At 40.9% G+C, this 21,469-nt stretch overlaps 1 protein-coding gene across 1 annotated transcript; it reads right to left on the reverse strand.

Moving 5' to 3' along the window:
* Window positions 1-264: 264 nt before the first annotated feature.
* On the reverse strand, window positions 265-19,427 carry LOC118423477 (AP-5 complex subunit mu-1-like). Its single transcript, XM_035831654.1, has 12 exons — window positions 19,351-19,427; window positions 18,160-18,238; window positions 15,116-15,247; window positions 14,494-14,574; window positions 13,097-13,153; window positions 9,213-9,332; window positions 8,368-8,520; window positions 8,096-8,196; window positions 7,248-7,333; window positions 6,193-6,326; window positions 5,253-5,349; window positions 265-3,412 (listed from the first exon to the last, which is right to left on the reverse strand). Exons 1-12 carry the CDS (start codon window positions 19,425-19,427, stop codon window positions 3,321-3,323), a joined length of 1,209 nt encoding a protein of 402 aa, XP_035687547.1. The 3' UTR covers window positions 265-3,320.
* Between the last annotated feature and the right edge of the window lie 2,042 nt (window positions 19,428-21,469).

The raw sequence follows: 21,469 nt of genomic DNA on the forward strand, positions 1-21,469 counted from the left end.
AGGTACAGGTACAGTTCAGGTCCAGAGGATTAGGACCTCAACCTGGACTGGATTGTTTGTGAAAACTTGTGAACTGGCGAATCTCAAAACAATGGTCCATTTAATTTTGCTACAAAGGAATCTGTTTGATGGAGTATCAGACTCTCACTGGCATTTTAAAATCCTGTCTTCATGTAAACAATGCTGACTACCAAAGAGTCTGTACATTTGCCTGTTAACTTAACACTTGGTAGAAATGACTGATACAAATTCTACCCAGCATTGTTTTTTTTTGGACGGTCGGGAAGTGCCCAAACTCCATAATCATGATCTGTTCATTTTCGATTTGGTCCAAAATCTAGTCCACTGATTTTTTCAGGTCCGTTTTAGGTCCGGAAATCCCCTACTGAGTGTACCAATTGCAAGGCACTCAGGTTTTGTTTTCATTAATACGTTTTTTTTCCAGGCAAGCATATTTTTTAAAAAATCCGAGCACCAACAAATTAAACCGGGGTGTCCTTATCATCCATAGGAATGGCAACGTAAAGGTATTACTAAGCTATTGCACAATGTTTGCATCATGAACACATACTGGTAACAGAAATACATGTACATGTAGTCGTTGCACTCAAATGAATCTTTACAATCAGAATCGACATCAACATGATGGAAACACTTACAGTCACAAACTACTTTCATCAATACACATTTTAACAACTTCTAACTATGGCAGAAAAGTACATTGACAGAATATCCTCCAAACATTTAGAATAAAAATGATCTTGCACTGCATGGACGACACTCTATTACTTTTTCATACCCATTTCAGAGCAACCCTACTTTTTTATGGTCTTTATCACCAGGGCTGCAGATGCAATGGCCGAGTCGGCAGAGTTGCATTTGGTACCTTGTGAGTTCATTTTTAAAAAAATTGCGGCCAGTTTTGTACCGGAAAGGTAAATGCTACCCGGCATATATTTTTTTCCTGGCATAATAACCTTCCCGGAGCAAAAACCTGGCTGCCATGTGTTCAAAATGACGAATGCCACCCCCAGCCCCCTGCAAACAAACTTACGCCAACGCCCACAGAAAGGTCGGTGGAGGATGATAAGGGTTTAGGTGGCATTATAATCGTATATTTTGTGTCCTATACTGCACAACATAACAGTTACTGTGACGTCTGCCCTGAAGCCAAATCAGTCCTTCTTTAATTATTACATCTATTGAATGAACTGAAAGAGTATGTTTTTTTAAGACATCTACAATCTTGCCATGATATGTGTCCAACTTTCATGGTTTCTAAAGATTCTTAATATCTGATACAATATCTAAATGTGTATTAATCCAAAATCTGACTCCACCAATGTTACTTCTCCACCTATATTCATTCTGTTGGTCGCTCTAGTGTACTATTTGGCATATTTCACAACAACAACAACAACAACAATAGGTGTGTTTGATTCTCTTAAACTCGATCAGTTTTGGCACAATTGGTTACAGATAACTTATTATCAATCATCAATGTTTTAAGTTCATGATCAGACTGCTCCTACATGTAATACTGCCACACTCTTCAAGCATCTGCAGACATCACCACCCCTGGTAGTTGAACTTGAAAATGCAGTTCTGAGGACCATTCTCTTCAGCACATCATGAGGCCAATGTTGATTTGATTGTATGGATCTGCACGGGCATCGATTATTGGCATCCCCCCCCCCCCAAAGTTTTCAATTGTACTGTATATCGTAAAAAGCTCCTGTAAAATGAGCAAATATATGCCGTAGATTGCAAAAATTTCATACGGATACTAATATCATACAATGACAAAGTCAATTCTAAGGTCAATGAAGAATATGTGAACGACAATCAAGGCTCTTTTATTTGGTATATCATACTCTGTGATTTTATTCATTTAAAGTCATCATTTTGTCCAACATTCCTGACCACTTAGATTTCATAATGAAGGCAACTTTTTGGGGGGATGGGGGGGGGCGCAAGTTTTATTTTATTTTCACGCTTTCATCAATTTGGGGTTCCCAGAGGATGATCCATATAATCGAAACAACATGGCCTACCTTATCAAGAGAAAAAAATATTCACTGTGGACTAGGGGTGGGTACCGGGACAGGAAATTCAGGTCCAGGTACTGTACAGCCCAGGTCCAGAAGATCAGGGTTCCAGACCTGAACCTGATTGTCTGTGAATGAGCGATACACAAAAAAATGGTCCATTTCCCTTCAAAGGATTCTGTTTAGTGACTTCTATTTACCTTTTTAATATCCTATCTTCATGTAAAGACTGTACAAACACTTCATGTTTGACTGTAGAAACTTGGTAAACGACCGAAAACTCCCCTTTACTTCGCTCTTGTTATTTCCTTGGGCCACAAAATGCGAGAACGCCTGCTGATATAATCTGTTCATTTTTTAATCTGTCCAAGATCTGGTCCACTGATTTTTTCAGGTCCATTTTTTCTGAACCGGTCCAACAAAAAAAAAAATAGTTTTGTACCGGTACCCACCCCTACTTTGGACACATCTAGTGCCTAGCAAGGACGGTAAACACCCCCCCTCCCGACTACATTGTACTTTCAAACAGTTTGTATTGCTGGGTAAAGCTTGAACGTCTGCAGACTCTTATCAATAAACCAATCCGTCAATAAAACGATCAAACACTAATCAATAAATACAATAAATACATATCTGAAGCACAATAATCAACATCCTATAGTCACTGACAAGCTTCTTGACATTCATTATTATTATCATCAATACGTTACTGTGTCAGATAAGCTGGACTCCTTTTTAAGTAACAGAAATACCAACAACAAATCAAACATGAATGAAACATACATGTACAACGATGAAGCAACTTATTGCTTTAGTACTTAAACTTAAAGAAATTCAAGGCCTAGGAAAAAAATGCTGTGTTTCAAGTTACCTGACCAACCCAAGCAAATTCTGCATTTTTTGGTCAGTTGCTAGCAAATGGTATACAATTTTCAATCAAACATCTTGGTCACAAAGTTCCAAACAAACTTCCTGTATTTCACACCCTGTTCAATGCTTTGAACAGTTGATGTAAGAAATGTGTACAGACATAGTAAACATTGTACCCCTTTCTTCAATTAACAACATACTTGACGTAAATGTACATTGTTTTTTGACAATGTTTCTTTTGTATCTTTACAATGTTGAAAATGGTGAATGCTGAAGAATTACAGTTTTTAAGACAGTAACCAGAAACACAACAATTGTTTTTGCTAGGCCCTACCAACACAGATGTACTTTCCTGTAGACACTAGTACTGGTGTCCAGGGGTCTTTAGACAGCGGCGGCGAGTCACCCCTCGTTGGTGGGAGGTGGTGTGTGGACCACCTGCGCATCCCCGTGGGAGTTCCAGATCTTGTACTCAGAAGACGTGAACTCCTTTGCTGCAGGGCAAAAAATTTTCTTACAATGATATCTCAGTTCTGAGGAAGTCTCAACTACTAGTTACTGTTCACATATAGAGGAATACAAAGCTGCAATATACAGTTAGTGCTAGTGTTAGTTAACTAATCCCTGTTGAAGTTATCATAACATTTATCTATCTATCTATCTATATCTATATAAAAAAAATTATGTACAGATAGAGAGAGAGAGAGAGATAGAGAGAGAGAGAGAGAGAGATAGAGAGAGAGATAGATAGATATATATATTGTATTGTACTCAATGGTGGTGCATCAACCATACAGTATCTGATCATCATTCACATTCTGATCATCATTCACATTCAGTTCCTCAAATCAGTGACATAACCATAGTCATAAAGACTGCAACAGAATAACGTTGACAAAGGTATAACATCAACAAACATAAAACAAGAATACTCTCCGAGTCAGTTATTCAATCAAGCAACTGGATAATATATGATAATTTTGGAAATGGTCAGACATTTCAGATAGCATCCAATACCTTCCGTGACACTGAAGAGATCTGGCAGAAACCGGTTTTTATGTGCTAACTGTAAATATATCCAATTCTGAAGACAATTGTTGGATTGTCCAATAGGAAAAAAAGGTAAGACAAAGTCAAGATGAAGTTGATGCAAATCGGAGCCCATTAACTCCTGTAGTTTTAGTTACAGGAGGTAACGTTTTGTTGTGGGGGTGGGGGCACTATGTCCCAAGAGCTGAAAAGTCCACCTACCCCATTGAGGGTGGGATTGCGCATTCTCTCATCATACATAACCTCTCTGACTTCCTGTTTGAAACAATCCAGTTTCTATTTTGTATTGTGCGATATCATAGAATAAGATGGTGTTTGAAATGTCTGTATATTTGTCTGTATCAACGCATCCACTTCCGATTCATTCTGCTAGAAATGTGTACGTCTGCCTTACTGATGATAGCCTTGTAGTTAGTTAGAAATGTGTGCCTTACTGCCTTGTGGTTAGTTAGAAATGTGTGCGTCTGCCTTACTGATGATAGCCTTGTAGTTAGTTAGAAATGTGTGCGTCTGCCTTACTGATGATAGCCTTGTAGTTAGTTAGAAATGTGTGCCTTACTGATGATAGCCTTGTAGTTAGTTAGAAATGTGTGCCTTACTGATGATAGCCTTGTAGTTAGTTAGAAATGTGTGCCTTACTGATGATAGCCTTGTAGTTAGTTAGAAATGTGTGCCTTACTGATGATAGCCTTGTAGTTAGTTAGAAATGTGTGCCTTACTGATGATAGCCTTGTAGTTAGTTAGAAATGTGTGCCTTACTGATGATAGCCTTGTAGTTAGTTAGAAATGTGTGCCTTACTGATGATAGCCTTGTAGTTAGTTAGAAATGTGTGCCTTACTGATGATAGCCAGTAGTTAGTTAGAAATGTGTGCCTTACTGATGATAGCCTTGTAGTTAGTTAGAAATGTGTGCCTTACTGATGATAGCCTTGTAGTTAGTTAGAAATGTGTGCCTTACTGATGATAGCCTTGTAGTTAGTTAGAAATGTGTGCCTTACTGATGATAGCCTTGTAGTTAGTTAGAAATGTGTGCCTTACTGATGATAGCCTTGAAGTTAGTTAGAAATGTGTGCCTTACTGATGATAGCCTTGTGGTTAGTTAGAAATGTGTGCGTCTGCCTTACTGATGATAGCCTTGAAGTTAGTTAGAAATGTGTGCCTTACTGATGATAGCCTTGTAGTTAGTTAGAAATGTGTGCCTTACTGATGATAGCCTTGTGCTTGGTTAGAAATGTGTGCCTTACTGATGATGGACTTGTGCTTGGTTAGAAATGTCTGTCTTACTGATGATGGACTTGTGCTTGGTGCTGGGGTGGACCTGGATGGAGCGCTGGTCGATGTAACAGCCGCTCTGCGTGTAGTCGCTCACTCGGAAGTACAGCTGCAACATCGGGGCGAGAAGTCGCATTGTAAGGTTACCATGGAAACCACATGTGCAAGGTTACCACAGAAACAACAAAAATAGTGACTGTGCAGAATTGCTTATAGGGGTGGCACCCATCTCCATTTTGAGTAGCCCTTGGGCCACACTTTTGTGCAAGCCACTACAGCAGAGGGCTGCTTTGCTGGTAGTTTATGTGTGTTTAACTCCCATACTCTTCCTTATTTAGTGCTGAGTGCTAAGCAGAGAAAGCAGCATGTACTATTTTTAAAGTCTTTGGTATGACTCGGCCTGGGATCGAACTCACAACCTACCTACCGAATGCAAGGCGAACACTCTACCCACTCGGCCATTGCACCGGTCGTTAGAATAGAATGCTTAAGCTAACTATAAACCAGAACATGCCTGGTACCTAGGTTATGGTTCTAAACATTTTAGTTTGACCTCTGATCTCCCACCTCCACTCTAAGTTACTTCAGTTGATTTTGTTACTTTTCTGTTTACTTATTGTACATGTCAAGATTTGTTGCTTATGTTTTGTATTTATTGTTTTATGAATTGTAGGACTCCAGGAAGAATAGTGATACTACATTTAGTATCACTAATGGAGATCCAAATAAAACAAACAAACAAACAAACAAACATTTTGCCTAACGGTTGTATATTTTGCAAATGTATATTGTTACTATTGTATATATCATTGTATTGTATATTGTGTTGCGCTATAAATGTTTTGTACGGGAGGGCAGCCTACAAAGGTGAATTTTTGCACCTGTTTTGTCCTCCCTTTCACTATGTGTAAAACCCAAACAAACAAACAAACAAACAAACAAACAAACAAACCTGAGCGTAGGAGTTGAGGCCGGTACAGAAGGGGTCCTCCTGCAGCAGGCTGTGCGGAGGCGTGGCCATGTTGTCTGCAAACGTCACCGTCGCGTTCATCTGGACCTCCAGCGACTTGGTGGGGAACTTCTGACCTGCAGGTCACGTGGGAGGGGAGAGAAGATTATCGTTCCTCACATTTTCTTTGCAAGTTTCCACAAGTTTCAAATTCAATAAGTGTAGCAATAAAAACTATTGCCATGGCGATGGTTTTATCATTTATAAGTTTTAATCATTGTTGTTGTAGGTGTGTTGCATGTTTGTGTTCTATGCTTTCGCCTACTGTATGTACGAAGATTGTTTTACACGATGGATGTTTGTAGGGCATTGCTGTTATATTAACAAGAAAGGCCTTCTCTTGTGACGAGTGACCTATCATAAATGTTTCTCATTGATTATACAAACGAGGTTCTCAAAAAAGCTATAACTTGAAAAGAAGTCACTTGTAAAGGAGTGCATCTACATGTAACCCTCTCAGCTTTCCACCCAATATATAGTAATGTTGGCATCACACAGCAGCAAAATAGCTCGCCCAATCCAACTAGTCTGTGAGCTCTGACTGGACATTTTCAGCACCAATATAGTCGGCGTATTCTTGTTCGGTGTGCAATTTTTGTCGTTGTTTGCAGGTGACTAAGATCAGTTGGAAGCGCGGTGTGAAGCCTTAAGCAGCAGCAGTATAATCAAATATGGATACTACTAGTACCTTCTTTGGTCAGTACTGACCATAGTAAAATCTTAGTTGATATCAACCGTACAGCTTCTGCTATGTCTAAAGAGTCCTATGCCAGAACGACAGTCTCTACCACATAGGTCACATCTGTAAGCTAACTCATGAGTCTTTTGCAAAGTTCTTTTCTCTTGATCAGTCTGGCTTCTCCTAATTTTAGCTGCCTGGACAGTGCGCATGGACACTATAATATATAAGACATGTAGTTCTCTCTTTCTGTATCCATATTATATATTGAGCTTGAGAAAGCATGCAAACAAACAAACAAACAAACAAACAAACAAACCAATGTTCCATGCCAGGATCCTCCTGTCCGCTGACAGAACAGTGGAGCCCACAGAGGGAGTTGTTTTGTACGTCTGGATCGGGCCCCTGGACAGAAGACAAGACAGTTTACAGTAGTGGTAAAATGTTGCACAGAAGTTTATGCACATGCAATTAACCAATGAAGGCCTGCAAAAGTAGATAGAATGTTCCTATAGCTCAACTGGTAGAAGCCTTACAGTGGAGCTCTTGGTTCCATTTGGCTGGACCTGATCGGCTCAGCTCTTCTCCTTTGGAAGGGACATAAAATAGGGGTCCCATATGCATCTTTGAGGAGTTGCCCAGAGCACGCATGTTGAAATGGGAAGGGCTAACAATCCCTCCCTTTACACGACTTTCCTTGCTCTACCCAGGTGTAAAACGGCTACCTGGCTTTGTTTGGAGAGGTACATGTAAAAGACATCCGTGTTGGAAAATCGTCTGATCCTGAAAAAAAGTTCCCCTCCGACCCTTCTATAGAAACTTGCTGACCAATGTGCAACTAGGCACAAAAAGGGGAACAACACAACAACAGGCCTGCAACATCTAAATGTACAAAATGTAGTTTGCTATTTAGATTTAAGCTATAAAACAGGACCTTCTATCAGACACCATCATCAGGGTAGAATGACTGGAAACTACTTGTTGCTGCTACTTAGTACTCCCTGGTTGTGCCTAAAGAACCTTAAGGTACTATATGAATAATTGCGAACCTGATGAAGTTATTTACGGATGTACAAAATGCAGTTTGCTATGGAGATTTAAGCTATAAAACTGGTCCTTCTGGATGGTGCTCATCATCATCATCAGTCACTGGGTTCTGCATCTCACCTGTTGTAGAACGGGATCTGAAGCTCACAGAACTCGAAGTGGTTCTTGACCTTGGAGCCCAGCTTGAGTTGCACGAGGAGCTTCACCTTGTTCCCCTCTCCCTGTGGCAAAAGGAAAGATTGCAGTACCACTGAATCCGCCAGGGGGCTCAAAATCTGAATATCTTGTTTATACAATGTGTGTCAGTCGTTCCCTAAGTTTTCAGAAAAACGAAGTGGATGGGCCTAAAATAAATTGCACATACAGCGGGTTGTGCCCTTAGCTTCACTCACCCTCATCTGGTAGTACCCCCTGATGGGCAGCTCGCGGACCTGTGAGGTGTAGTGGCACAGCGTGATCATGTGGAGGGGCGGCGTGAAGCGCAGCTTGTACGGGCCCATCGTGGCCGTCTGGTGCTGCGCAGAGCTCGCACAGTTGTTCAGGATCTGCAGGAAGTGTGAAAGTAAAAACATTAGCATGTTAATAGAAGAAACCAACAACAACAAAAACAGAAACTTCCTTTCCTTCCATTCAGGTCGCATGACATAGGCCTCAAGTAACTTCAACCTGCCACCAGGTTAGTAACCTTGTTTTTTTTCTTACGTATGCACCTGGCCTATGAAAGCAAGGACATGCTGTACTATGCTCAATCGAGCCCATAACACTGAGGAAGAGACACGGTGAAACATGTTTGTTGTGTGTTGGTTCGAATAAAGTTCCTAGACGGGGAACATGCGGCTCCGGTGTCTTTTCTAAGGATGTGGCGTAAGTGTGAACGGTTGGCTTGAGGTTGTCCTTCTCCACATACTCTTGTTTTCTACTTTCTCTACAAAAACATGGCATAAATCTTAAATTACTGTCACAGATGAACTTTCATTAGATATTTCCTTTCCTGTTATCATAAAGCTAAAACAAGATGCTTGCTATAATGTCAATGTCGAACCACATTTAATGTCGGGAAGAACCCCTTCATCCTCAGCATGACCCCATCACAACCCCTAACCCCAGCATGACCCCATCACAACCCCTAACCCCAGCATGACCCCAGCACGACCCCTGACCCCCAGAATGACCCCTGACCCCAGCATGACCCCAGCATGACCCTGACCCCCAGCATGACCCTAGCATGACCCCTGACCTGTGTGTCAGTGCTCTGCACACAGGGGTGCACCAGGATGTTCTCCAGGGGTTTCCCCAGGGGTGGGGCCGGCAACGACAGGTTCACCGTAACGTCTGGCATCACCCCTTCTAGCTCCGTCTGCAAGTAAACAACAACAATAAACAATAACAACAAACAATAAACAACAGTCCAAAATGTTTAGCAAGGGGCAACGACAGGTTCACTGTCACGTCTGGCATCACCCCTTCTAGCTCCGTCTGCAAGTAAACAATAACAACAACAAACAGATAAACAACCGTCCATAATGCTTAGTGAGGGGCAACGACAGGTACACTGTCATGTCTGGCATCACCCCTTTTAGCTCCGTCTGCAAGTAAACAATAACAACAAACAATAAACAACAGTCTGTAATGTTTCTCAGGGGTGGGGCAGGTAACGCTTGGGTTCCTGTAAAAACCGGGGCCCCGCGGGGCCGCGACGGGGCCCCGTCGGGGCCCCGTACGGGGCCCCGTTTGCGGAGTGACTTGAAAAAAAAAAACTAGTTTTGGATTTCTCACCATGATTTCCCACCAGCATTTCTCAGCAGGATAATCAAAATACATTGATATTAATCATTAATATAATAATCATTGTGTAATAATCAAAATACATTGATATCAGCCGCACGTTGCGTCGTTGCCGAGTCCATAGTTCCTGCGTGCACGAATATGCTGTATCGTAAACTGTTACGGCATCAACAACAACGAGCGTGTGGCGTATGACAATCTATCGGTTTAAATTTTATATTCTGTGCATAGAAATTTTTGGTAAGTTTCGGCTGACTTCGATTTTGGGGTTCCTTCCGACGGACGAGGGCTTTAATACTGGTGAAGCGTTCCGCCAGGTTGATCTTGCAGTGGGGGTGGCGAGAAATTAATAAGATAAGACAGTCGGTCTCATCCCACGTAAAATTACCCCGCTAAATCTAACTTTACGTGTATCTCCATATATTCAATATATATTGCGTAACATATTTAACGTGATAGACAAACTGTATTCATTTATTGAATTGTCTAACTCTTATTATTATAAGACTCTAAAGTCTACCCCCAGATAGTGTGGTATCATGACAAAACTGCCCATCTATCGGCGTTGTTCAAAGCTCCACATGTTGGTTATGCCGCTGACTTTCGGTGCTGGTTTGCGATCCACTCCAATTTTTCGGCATCCTAACCTGTATTGGGTTACGCACCCCGACCTTGAGGTCGACCTCGGACATCTGCACGGAACATGAAAAGTTAGAAAAGTGCGTAATGAATAACAGAAAATACGGTACATGTGTGCATTGAGTCTGAATCCGTACCGCCCCCCGATTGCGCAATTCATTTTGGCATGATTAGCTTCGCGTAACATGATACATGCAGCCGTGGGAAGCCAGAGTTGCCTGCCCTGTGTGAGGCACTGTGTGCTCCTCCCACTTCCGACTCATGTTGCCGCCCGCTGCATATGAATGGTGCGTTATTTTAGTCAGCGTCATCTTTGAAACCCTGACTCCCTGGCTAGTCAGAAACCGGCAACGCTGACTCGTCAGAAATAGGTCCCTGACGCGTCATTGACACAGTATCTAAAACTTCATATAATAATATGATGATGATATAAGACTATGGTGATTACAATATTTTAGCAAGCAAAATTGGCCATTTTGTGTTCACCATGCATATCCATGTGTAACAACACTCAACATGTTTTTTCAACTCAATTCATAGCATACAGTTACCTGTGTGTTTGGTGTCCATAAAAATGTGTAGTAGCCTTATAAGTTATACCAGTGTAGGTTCATGTAGTTGTACAACACACCTATGTATTATAATGACTTCTACCAACACAGATAAACTTTCAAGATAACACCTATTTATGTGTACACTGTAAAAATGAAAGGAAAATTGAGTGCAGCATGTTAGCATGCATGAACCTGAATTGTCTAGCATTACTGATTAACTACACCCTGGGTGCCAAGAAGAATGCTATCCCTAACCATATCTATCTACACAGTATCCAAGCTCACGGACAGTGTTAAAATGGATGATATACACATTGTGTGTAATACATGTAATATGCATATACAATTATACAATTATTATATTACTACTGCAGACAACAACAACAGCAGTAGTAGTTATTATAGTTTAGTAGTAGTACCCAGTCTTTAGATGTTAAGACCAATATATGATCTTTTATACCTATGCCTATACTGAGTGTTTCCTACGGTGGTGTGTCAAGTTGATAATAAACTCCTTTAAAGTATAAGAAAGACTGCTGTGATCATTCACATAATATTATGATAATAAGGACCTACATGTACACTAATATGAAGCCTTCCTGACAGCGTCCTTGGTTCTAGTACACTCAGATCCATGTACCAAGAAGCAGAATTTTTTTTTTCCGACCACTATGTGATCCCTTTTTCATTAGTTTTTGGTTCCTTTCCTCCACAACACCCCCCACTAATGATGTATACATCAATAGAAAGCTAAGAGTCTCTACTTTCTAGAAATATCATGCAGGTTTCAGTGTCAGTAGTATGATGTACAAGGTCAATAATTCAATAAAACATCAGTTTTGTGATCATTGTATTACAGTATCCTAAACTATGTCAAAATTCCTGACATGTCCTGATAACATCGATTACATACACGAGAAAAGATTGTACCCAGGTATGACTACTGGTGAGTTAGTGACTACAGACTGTCATGGGTGCTGAACTGACTACTAGTATTAGGCTGTTCAAAACAAATTGGATGGGGGGTTGAAGAGCTTGGATTTTCTACTTTCTGACTTCCCTTTCATTATTATCCTAGTACCTTGACCCCCTTTCATTTCATCCATATCCAGGTGCCTTGGCCCCTTAAAAATTTTATCCAAGTGACTTGACCCCCTATAATTTCATCCAAGTCCAGGGTTTTCTTCTTTCAAGTTCTTGTAAACCCCCTTCAATCCAAAGCCAACAAAATCCACTCCCACTAACGTAAAATCCGACCTCTTCACCCCCCCCCCTCCTCAGTTATTTTTTGAACGGCCCATTTCAGCTGAAAGGCTTATCTATTTCAACATGATGTTCTCCTTTCTGATGCTTCCTTTGCAAGAGACATTCCTTCAAAACAGGAGAAAGCTTACAGCTTGTCTTTTCTTGAGAAATCTATATCAGCTCAGTAACATAATCTTCATGGGCAATAAATGCATAAAATGAAATATAACGGTTACATTTCCCACTTTCATGTTACACACATTTTACCATATGCTCCCCACATCGTCGCTACTTTTTGGAGAATCCTCACCAAAGGAAGGATAAATTCCCCTAAAATCAATAGTATCAAGGTCCCCAAGCACGTATTTCATCGTAAATACAGACATTTCGGGGCTAAAATCAGAAATTTATCGCAAATAAAAAAGAGCGCCGCCATCTTACCAACTTTCGGCCGCAAGGCATTGTGGTTGCGTATTGCCGTTTGACCCCTGACCTCCTCCGCCCCGCAAACGCGAAGTCACTCCAGATCCAGATCCCAGCGCCGCTAAGCTAAGCCGAAGCTAATTACTCATTAAAAATGTCGTTACAGCGTTTATCAGCGTTTATTGTACAACGGGGGCCCCGCGGGGTACCCCGCGGGTCACCCCGCGGGGTACCCCGTGGCCCCGCGGGGCCCCGGTTTTTACAGGAACCCATATCCAAGAAACAAATCCATTGATTTGTAAACATTATGCACAAAATGTATGATGATGATGATGTCATGTACAAAATTGAAGTTTGACATTGATAATGTCCTCATCATACATTTCAGTTGACACCACCTAGTGAGGATACTCCTACTGTGCTTGTTCCACTAGATACACACGATATGTGTGAGATGACAACGGTAAATGCTTACCTTGCATGTGACTGTGCCGTACACCATGTAGGCATCTGGCTGGCCCTTCTTGTCATACTGTAACAGGGAAGACAAGAATCAAATTTTGAAGAAAATACTGCATCTCCTTTCAAACAACAATAGACTGTAACAGTTGCAATATTGTTCAACACTGGAAACAAGAAGGATACAGCTACATAGCACATGACGTTTGTGTAACATTGTTCAAGACAGTACCCATACCAATAGGCGTTGGTTTCAAATTGCAATATTTTTAGTATATAGCACTCTAAAACTACCACCTGCCGGCTTGTTGTTCCTAAATACCCTGTTTTGAAAGACAACGGATATAGGTTACCCTGCGGATAAAGGTGAACAAGCGTTACTTCCATGTCCCTATACTTCACGTATCGTTTATTGACTTGATGCAGTTGTAAATAACAGGAAATCACATCGTCCCACCCTCACGGACACCAAATTATCTGCACCACAGGAGACAGGATTTGTGCTTGGTTTGGGAGGGATGCTTCATCAAATATGGAAGTACTGCACGTAAATGCATTTAACCTCGCACGGAAAAGGGAAAAAGGACTTTTCGCAGTGGTTTTAAGTTCGCGGTAGTCCCATGGACTGTAGTCTCTTACTGCCATGGAAAAATGTTCGCGGTAGATTTAATAAGCTCGCGGTGAAGCGGCCACTGCAAAAAACGCTAACATCAAACCATTGTCAAAAGTTTCTGCATTTACAGTATATTATAAAAAAAGTCTTGGGATACGAATAAAGAAGTCTGAAATAGAAGTCTGCCTTTCGGCACATCTTTCAAAATTGTTGTATATAGTATACTGTTTGGGTTTGTCCATTTGAACTGTCGTCACAAAGATGATATTTTGCATAGGGTTGCAAACAGTACTTTTGGCTGGCAAACTCCACTGGCATGCAATCTATCTATTTGGCCAGTTTCTACAATGTCCCAAGCCACGTGCATGTAGAGCCTGGTAGAGGCTACTAGTAGTTGAGATCGCGTGGTGCAGCGGCAGCGTATTTGGCTCAGGACTGAGATGTTTCGGGTTTGAATCCTGCCGTGTTACTGATCTTGTGCCCTTGGGAAAGGCACTTTACATGACATTCCTCACTTTGCTCAGGTGAAAATGAGTACCTAGTTTGGGCCAGGGCAGTCCCTCGGATAGGACGTTAAATGGAGGTCCCGTGTTTGGGGAGAGCCACACGCCACGCACGTTAAAGAACCCACCACACATGGTGCGGTGCGGTGTGCAACAGTGCAAATCCTTTCGTCTAGAGTTGGTGATTCCCTACAAATCAACCAGACTCCAGGAAGAATAGTGACATATCAGTCACTAATGGAGATGTATCAAACAAAACCAAGTTACAGTAGACTGGGGTAGCTTGTCTTATCTTACCTGAACGGCCTTGATGTGTTCTGTGATGGCAAAGTAGATCTGAGGCTTCCCCTTGAAGAGCTTGGGCTTCCAGGCAGGTTGCTATGGTAACAGTCAACAGTAGCCATATGTTAAAATGGGATTAAATCTTCAGTCTGCTAAGGCCTATTTCCGAACCACGGCCCAGCCAGGCAGCTTTTGGGAACGAACTGGGGCCCAGTGGGGTAGCTTTTTTTAAAACTTACATTAGATATTTCCTTTCCTGTTCGTTCTGGCCGGGCAGCTTTCAGGAACGAAAAGTATGATATAAAAAACACCAAAATACACAAGACTTAAAGAGAAAAGTTGTGTGTATTATTTGTGTATATTTTTTTTTAGTATACATCATTTTCTATGTTTCATTTCCACAAACAGCTTGGCCGGGCCACGGTTTGGAAATGAGACCCTTGTATCAGCAGATTGCATGATTCCATTACCCTGAAAAAAAAAGTGTTTGGGAAGTCTCTAGTATAGCCATAACCAAATTCAATATGCAAGGAAACCAATATTTTTTAAAAGAATATTTTAGACTCAATTGCAGAACTCTTTATTCCTTTTTATTCTTTTTTGAGGCATCTCCAAAAAAGACACAATGTGACCTTACCTTGACCTTGGGTGCAGGGTCAGGTCTGTCCAGCAGTACTGAGGTCACAGTGAAGGGGTCAACGTCCAGAGGTGAACCGAAGGGGGCGGCATGACACAGGTAGTTATACAGCTCCAGGAACTTTGGTGAACTCTGGAGGGGAGTTTGTGAAACAGAAATGCAACAATCTCGTATGTCTGGGAAATTTTAACTAGGTCTTTATATAATAACTAAGTCTTAACTAGGAGTGGGCACCAATACAGAGATTCAGGTCCAGGTACAGTCCAGGACCAGAGGACAGATTAAGGTCTGGACCTGAAATTGGACCTAATTGTTTGTGAATGGGCAATACTCGAAACAATGGTCCATTTTGCTACAAAGGTATCTGTAGAAACTTAATAAAATGACTCTCCTCTCTTGCTATTTACTTGAACCAATAAGCCTCAAAATATGTGAATGCCTGCTGCCATAGTGCCAGTATAATCTGTCCATCCGGTCCAATGATTTTTTTCAGGTCCGTTTTTTCTGGACCAGTCCAACAAGAAAAAAACGGTTGTGTACCAGTACACCGTACCAGTACCCACCCCTAGTCTTAACACAATCATGTCCATTTCACACATTACATGCTCCACTCATAGTTCACTCTAGGACAACTAGAACTACGCAGAACGTATGCAAACTCCCTGCAAAGTTCCCCGATCTTTAGAGACTGATTTCCATCGTGCCGCAAGGTGATCTCTGGTAGAAAATCTCAGTCGAATAACCCATTACAGACAGAGTTAAAGCTACCACTGCTCGATGCACAAAGAGCCCCATTTACTATATGGTGTACCTTGATCTATATCCGTCCGCTTATACCATCGGGGGTGTCGTGGGGAGGAGGAGAACCTCGTTAAATAATGTCAATTAATAGTATATCAAATTTGAATTGTAATTTGTAAACCGGCCAGATAATTTGCAAAGCATCATATTTTGATTGTCAATTCAGCACCAGGGCTGCTATGGGGCCCATACTTGTCGTCCTTTATTGCAATAGCCACAGGCAGCTGTTGGAAATGTTGGGGATAGCTCATAGAAAAACACAGCATATAAGGAAAAGATCCAGATTTTCCCCGTCAACCTCTGCTTGGAGAGCAAGATTAAACATTGATATCAATGCCTGCAAACAGACCTTCAACCTTCCTAGGAGTGAATGTATGGCATGTTTAAGCTTGGGGCCTTGGAAAACAACAAGTAATCAGTGTGTTCATGCAAAAAGATATACTCATCTCATTATTAGGAGAATCAGTCCAAGTCTTTCTGGGGACACTTTTTACAGACAGATGGTTGATTTATCTTATTTTGCATTGAATTATGTCTATCACTTTGATTTTGAGTTCATCCAATGTTTTTTCAAAGTCATAATTTGTTGTATATTTCTGTTGCTATAGTATAATTCTAATATGGGCTCCAGCAAGAATAGTGATGTACATGTATCACTAATGTAGATCCCAATAAACCAAACTGGTGACATTTAGGTAACGTTGATACATAACATTTTTAATACATTCAGAGGTGGTGTGTGTGTCCCCGTTGCCAATAGCAACAACTGTCAGGTAAAATTATACAAGAGGCTGGTTGCCATGGTGATGCTGGCGAAAGATGAAGATGCGTGCTTTGATGATTAAGCTTGTTAATGTAAGGGGGATACCTGCCAGCTATAGCGGAAAAGACCGGTCTTTCAAACCTGAGTTCAGTGCCCTCGCTGCCCCATTTTCTTGCCGTGTGGCTGGATTCATGCTGCTTTATATGCTCATACATGTGTTGGTTGGGCCACACAATTTGTCGGTTACTTGATTTCAAGACTTGAATTTTCGAAATATTACTCTTCAAGGCCACACCGATTTTATTTGTTGCTTCTCGGATTCACTTGACTTTTGAATGTCTATTTTTTTTCATTTTCACAAAAAAAAGTGCAGGGAAAAAATGATGCAGGTTTTGCTATCACAAAGCTGTAAATACTACTATTCAGAGCCACATACATATAGTTTCAGTCTAAAAACAATGCCTTTTATTCAGCACATCTATTTTAGTAAAAATCAAAGGAAGGGATTCATTGCATAAAACATGCCACTAAACTCCTCAGTCTGTTTTTTTTTTCTTATTTAAGCCATACATCTTCACCCTAGACCTTTTGAAAGAAATTATTTTATTTCTTTTCGACCTGCCGGTCCAATTTTTTTCTGAAAAAAATCCAAGAGGCAGCAAATAAATTTGGTGTGGCATAAATAAAAAAAAAATGAAGAGTACCCTGATTTATTTGCGCTTCTAAGGCCCGTCGTACATTGCCGCGGGGAGGAGGCTACAAGCTCCGGATAGTGGAGTTTGCGTTACACAGACTAAATGAAGAGGTGCTATGAAAAAAAATATGCTCAAGTTGCATAAAAATAGCAATATACACATTAGCAACAGACGAAGATCGAGGCATGATTTTCAGCACCTTGCTGCTTTATATGCTCATGCATGTGTCGGTTGGGCCACACAAATTCAATTTGTCGGTTACTTGATTTCAAAAAATTAAACTTTTGAGAGATTACTACCTATGGCCACAACAATTTTCTTGTTGTTTCTCGGATTCGTCTGTCCATTTTTTTTTCATTTTCAAAAAAAAAAAAAAATGGACAGAGAAAAAATAATACAGGTTTTGCCGGATACTTGATTTCAAGACTTGAACTTTCGAAAGATTACTCCCTAAACATTAAAAAAATGAAGAAGTGCTTCAAGAAAAAAAGGTGCATAAAATCAGCAATATACACAGCAAGGTTTTCAGTACCTTGGACAGGAAACTGGTTCTTTTTTTTCTTATTGACAAAAACTGACAGTATTCATTTAAATAGAAAGCAGACTGAATAAAAATTCTACACTGCCCATCCCCCAGAAAAGGCAGGTTTTTCTAGGGTAGGTAGGGAAAAAGGAGACACAAGATTTTTTTCCTAGGCCCTACCTTGGTGATGTTTTTGGAGAGAATAAGAGGACAGCTGTTACCTTGGTGATGTTTTTTGAGAAAATAAGAGAACAGCTGTTACCTTGGTGATGTTTTTTGGCAGCTGACCCAGGAAGTCTAGGATGCCCAGCAGCAGGGAGAATCCAGCCGTGATACCTGGCCTGGAGAAACACAATGTCATCACGGTTAATCCTGAAATATTCACGGTTGTAGGTAGAGATTGAATTGTACTTCTGAATCAAAATTGTTTTCCTGGATGTCTTACCTTCATTAACGTATTCATGGCGGCTCTTTTTACATGCACCAAAAAGCAATTGCTCATTACAAACAACTAGATATGGTTTTGGAAAGGGTAATACATTTCAGATATACCGTTATCTTTTGCCAGTGACACTTTTTTTAATGGCTTTTGCATGCATATTTATGTGGGTAAGGATGTGTGTGTCTCTTCTAGCAAAGGTAATAAAGGCTCAAATACTCCTAAGCTTGTGGCTATTGCACTGCCGTGCCCACATCTGTGCCCATATTACTGCTGCATGTGGTGTGTGGGAGGATTTCAGCTCAGTAACTCCACTGTGGCTATTTCTGGCTACACTTGTAACAGTATTTCTGGCTACACTTGTAACAGTCTGCACTGACACACCCACACAGCTGCCACAAAATGTGAAGATCACAATTATGTATTTTTGTCGCAAGAAACCAAGAATAGTGTGTAGACAACCAATAATAGTACGTAGAAACGGTTTAACGCCCGCTACAATTAACTTCCATTTACATAGATTGTCATAGATTGCTTCGGGTAAGTCTATTCTTATCAACTCATATTCAATTCATGCTAACATGCATAGAAAAGGCTCACTCTCACTTGTACATGTAAAGCTGATAATGTTTTATAAATAATATATAGATATTACTTGACAATGTACTAGTAGATATTTCTGAATAACGGCCATCACTGAAGGAGATGAGTAGACATATCTAAACTTTATCACTCGGCTTGGAACACCTGAATCGAACGTCATCGCGGCCCAGGTATGACATCATTAGTACTACGGATGCATGGCGCGTTGGATACACCGATACCTTCATCTCAGAAGTTAAGCAACCAAGGACGATCAGTTGCTGTAGCCTCACCAAGTTTTTCACGGAAGGTGCCTCTACCACGTTAATCAGCCTCATTACTCAACACATTGGGTACATACTGGCTGGTAAAACACACCAGATATTATCATTATTATACATGTAAGTTGATGATCATATCCGGAGGACTCACACTTGGATAAGGGGAGGTCTGGATGCCGCATCTCCTTCCACCAGTGTCAGACAGCAGAACAACAGGCCGTGCTGCATGGAGAAGTAACATACAAGTTTCGTAATGCATTAGTTAAATGTGACACTGTGTTAATCCACTTCAAGGGAGGGAAGTTTTGTTTTTGATGTGAAGACTAGCCGACTGCTACCTACCCCTGCGTCAGGAATCTCAGCAGCAGTATACTGTAAATGCATTTAAGATCCCGGAGATTTAATTTCGCGGCAGCGGGAAAAAGGACTTTTCGCTGTGGTTTAAGTTCGCGGTAACACCATAGACTGCAGTCTAATACCATAATAGAAAAATGTTCATGGTGGTTTTAAGTTTGCGGTGAAGCGGTCACCGCGAAAACCGCGAACATTAACCCACCGCGAACAATGGATAGTGAGTGAGTTTGTGGTAGCAGAGCGCAGTTTTCCGACTACTGGAGATTTCTATAGTTAAGGGCCACAGGGTGACTGGCTTTGACGCGTTAAAACTTATAGTAGGGTGCACTTCAGGAATACTGAAAACAAAGACTGTATGAGTCATTGAGTATCAAGAAACGAAAAATTCTGTTGGTGTATCAACTTCTCATGTTCACTTTGAAATGCGAAGTTCAAATATCTGTGGCCGGCTCACACTTGAAAGGCAGTTGTGTAATGGGGCGCATTTACACACGAAATGGTAACCTTTCACAATTGAAATCATACAATCATCATCAAAGTTGATACATTCCTTGACCTTGCAGCACAGGTTAAACATTGTATCTGGCTGCCTCTGAAATAAGGCTTCCTACCAAATCTTCAACACAGGGTTGTAGCCAATGCCGGCGTTCTTTGACGGAATTTTGCAGCTGCGGACGGAAAAAATGTTGCCTATTCCGTCCTCTGTGACAAAAATTGATATATAAAGTCAGTTGAGATAAAAAAACCTTGAGTAATTTTTCACCAAAACAGATAACCACCAAAATTTACACCTCAAATGCAGGAAAAAACAATTCTTTTTCCAGAGGGTTTGGATTTAAAAATTTTCTGGGGAGCATGCCCCTAGACCCCGCTGGGAACCGCCTTAGGATTCAACTTCTAGGGGATGGAAAATTATTTCAGGCTGGCTACAACCCTGCTTCAACAATTCATCCGCATTACTTTTAAGGTACCTACGTCATAGACCTCAGGTGTGACAGATAAATATTGTGTTCTGCAACCTCGAACATACTTGACTTTGGCCCTGTCACAGAAATTTTCAATTTTGGTGAAAAATGAAATTTCAGTGTTTTTTTTACATGTCGTGTTTAAGGCTGTATTTCTTCCCTATTTTGCTCTCCGACGATACAGCGACGACTTCCTTTCATAAAAACAGCTCCCATCTCCTGGGCTTTCCTCTCGAGTATCTGCCTAATTGTGATAATTGGGTACTTTGCTTCTGCTGAGGTCTATTATCACCCCAGTCGTAATGAGGTACCTGAGTTCACATGGAGGGCTTACATAAGCTGTTGTGGTTAATGCGTGTCTATTGCACATTGTTGGAATGGCTCAGGCGAGCCCAAAATAGACATAATTACAGTCCAACACGGCTGATGTGAATGTGAATACGAAATCCTTGCAGTTGTGTGGTACAGTACTAGTGTAAAAGATTGACTGGGTTAATGTTACAGCTTTTGAATTTTCACTTCCATGGTTCAATTGACAAGCAGACATGTATTGAGTTACCTGATAACTAACCAAGGACTTCTTAATGTGTGTAGGGACAAGCCTGTGGGTTTAGAATTGCATCATAAATGTATATAAGATAGTCCATCAATCAATCAAACAATAATCAATCAATCAAAGAACAATCAATCCCCAGTCTATTCATTCATTCATTCACTAATTCATCTATTATTCTTTCGTATAGTGAAGTGTGTGACTGAGTGATTGCCTCCAAAATACATAATAATCTAAACTAATCATCAATTGCTTGGGATTGTTTGCTAACGATCAAGTGATGAAGTGATAGATATGATCAAGGGTTCTAGTACGGCAATGAATCCATTCATGCATTTGTTATCTCTCATCCAGTGAATCCTTTATTCTTTCACTGACTCACCCACTACCTCCCTCCC

The sequence above is a fragment of the Branchiostoma floridae genome, chromosome 1 (assembly GCF_000003815.2).
Source record: "Branchiostoma floridae strain S238N-H82 chromosome 1, Bfl_VNyyK, whole genome shotgun sequence".
Taxonomy (NCBI): domain Eukaryota; kingdom Metazoa; phylum Chordata; class Leptocardii; order Amphioxiformes; family Branchiostomatidae; genus Branchiostoma; species Branchiostoma floridae.

Bases quoted from the DNA above. Each gene is read 5' to 3' on its own strand.
- LOC118423477 (XM_035831654.1), bottom strand. From the start codon at position 19,427: ATGCAGCACGGCCTGTTGTTCTGCTGTCTGACACTGGTGGAAGGAGAT. The intron at 8,521-9,212 runs GTCAGGGGTCAT...CACTTCCTGCAG, and splicing joins TGCAGAGCACTGACACACAG to ATCCTGAACAACTGTGCGAG. The intron at 7,334-8,095 runs GTGAGATGCAGA...TCTTCTGTCCAG, and splicing joins CAGATCCCGTTCTACAACAG to GGGCCCGATCCAGACGTACA.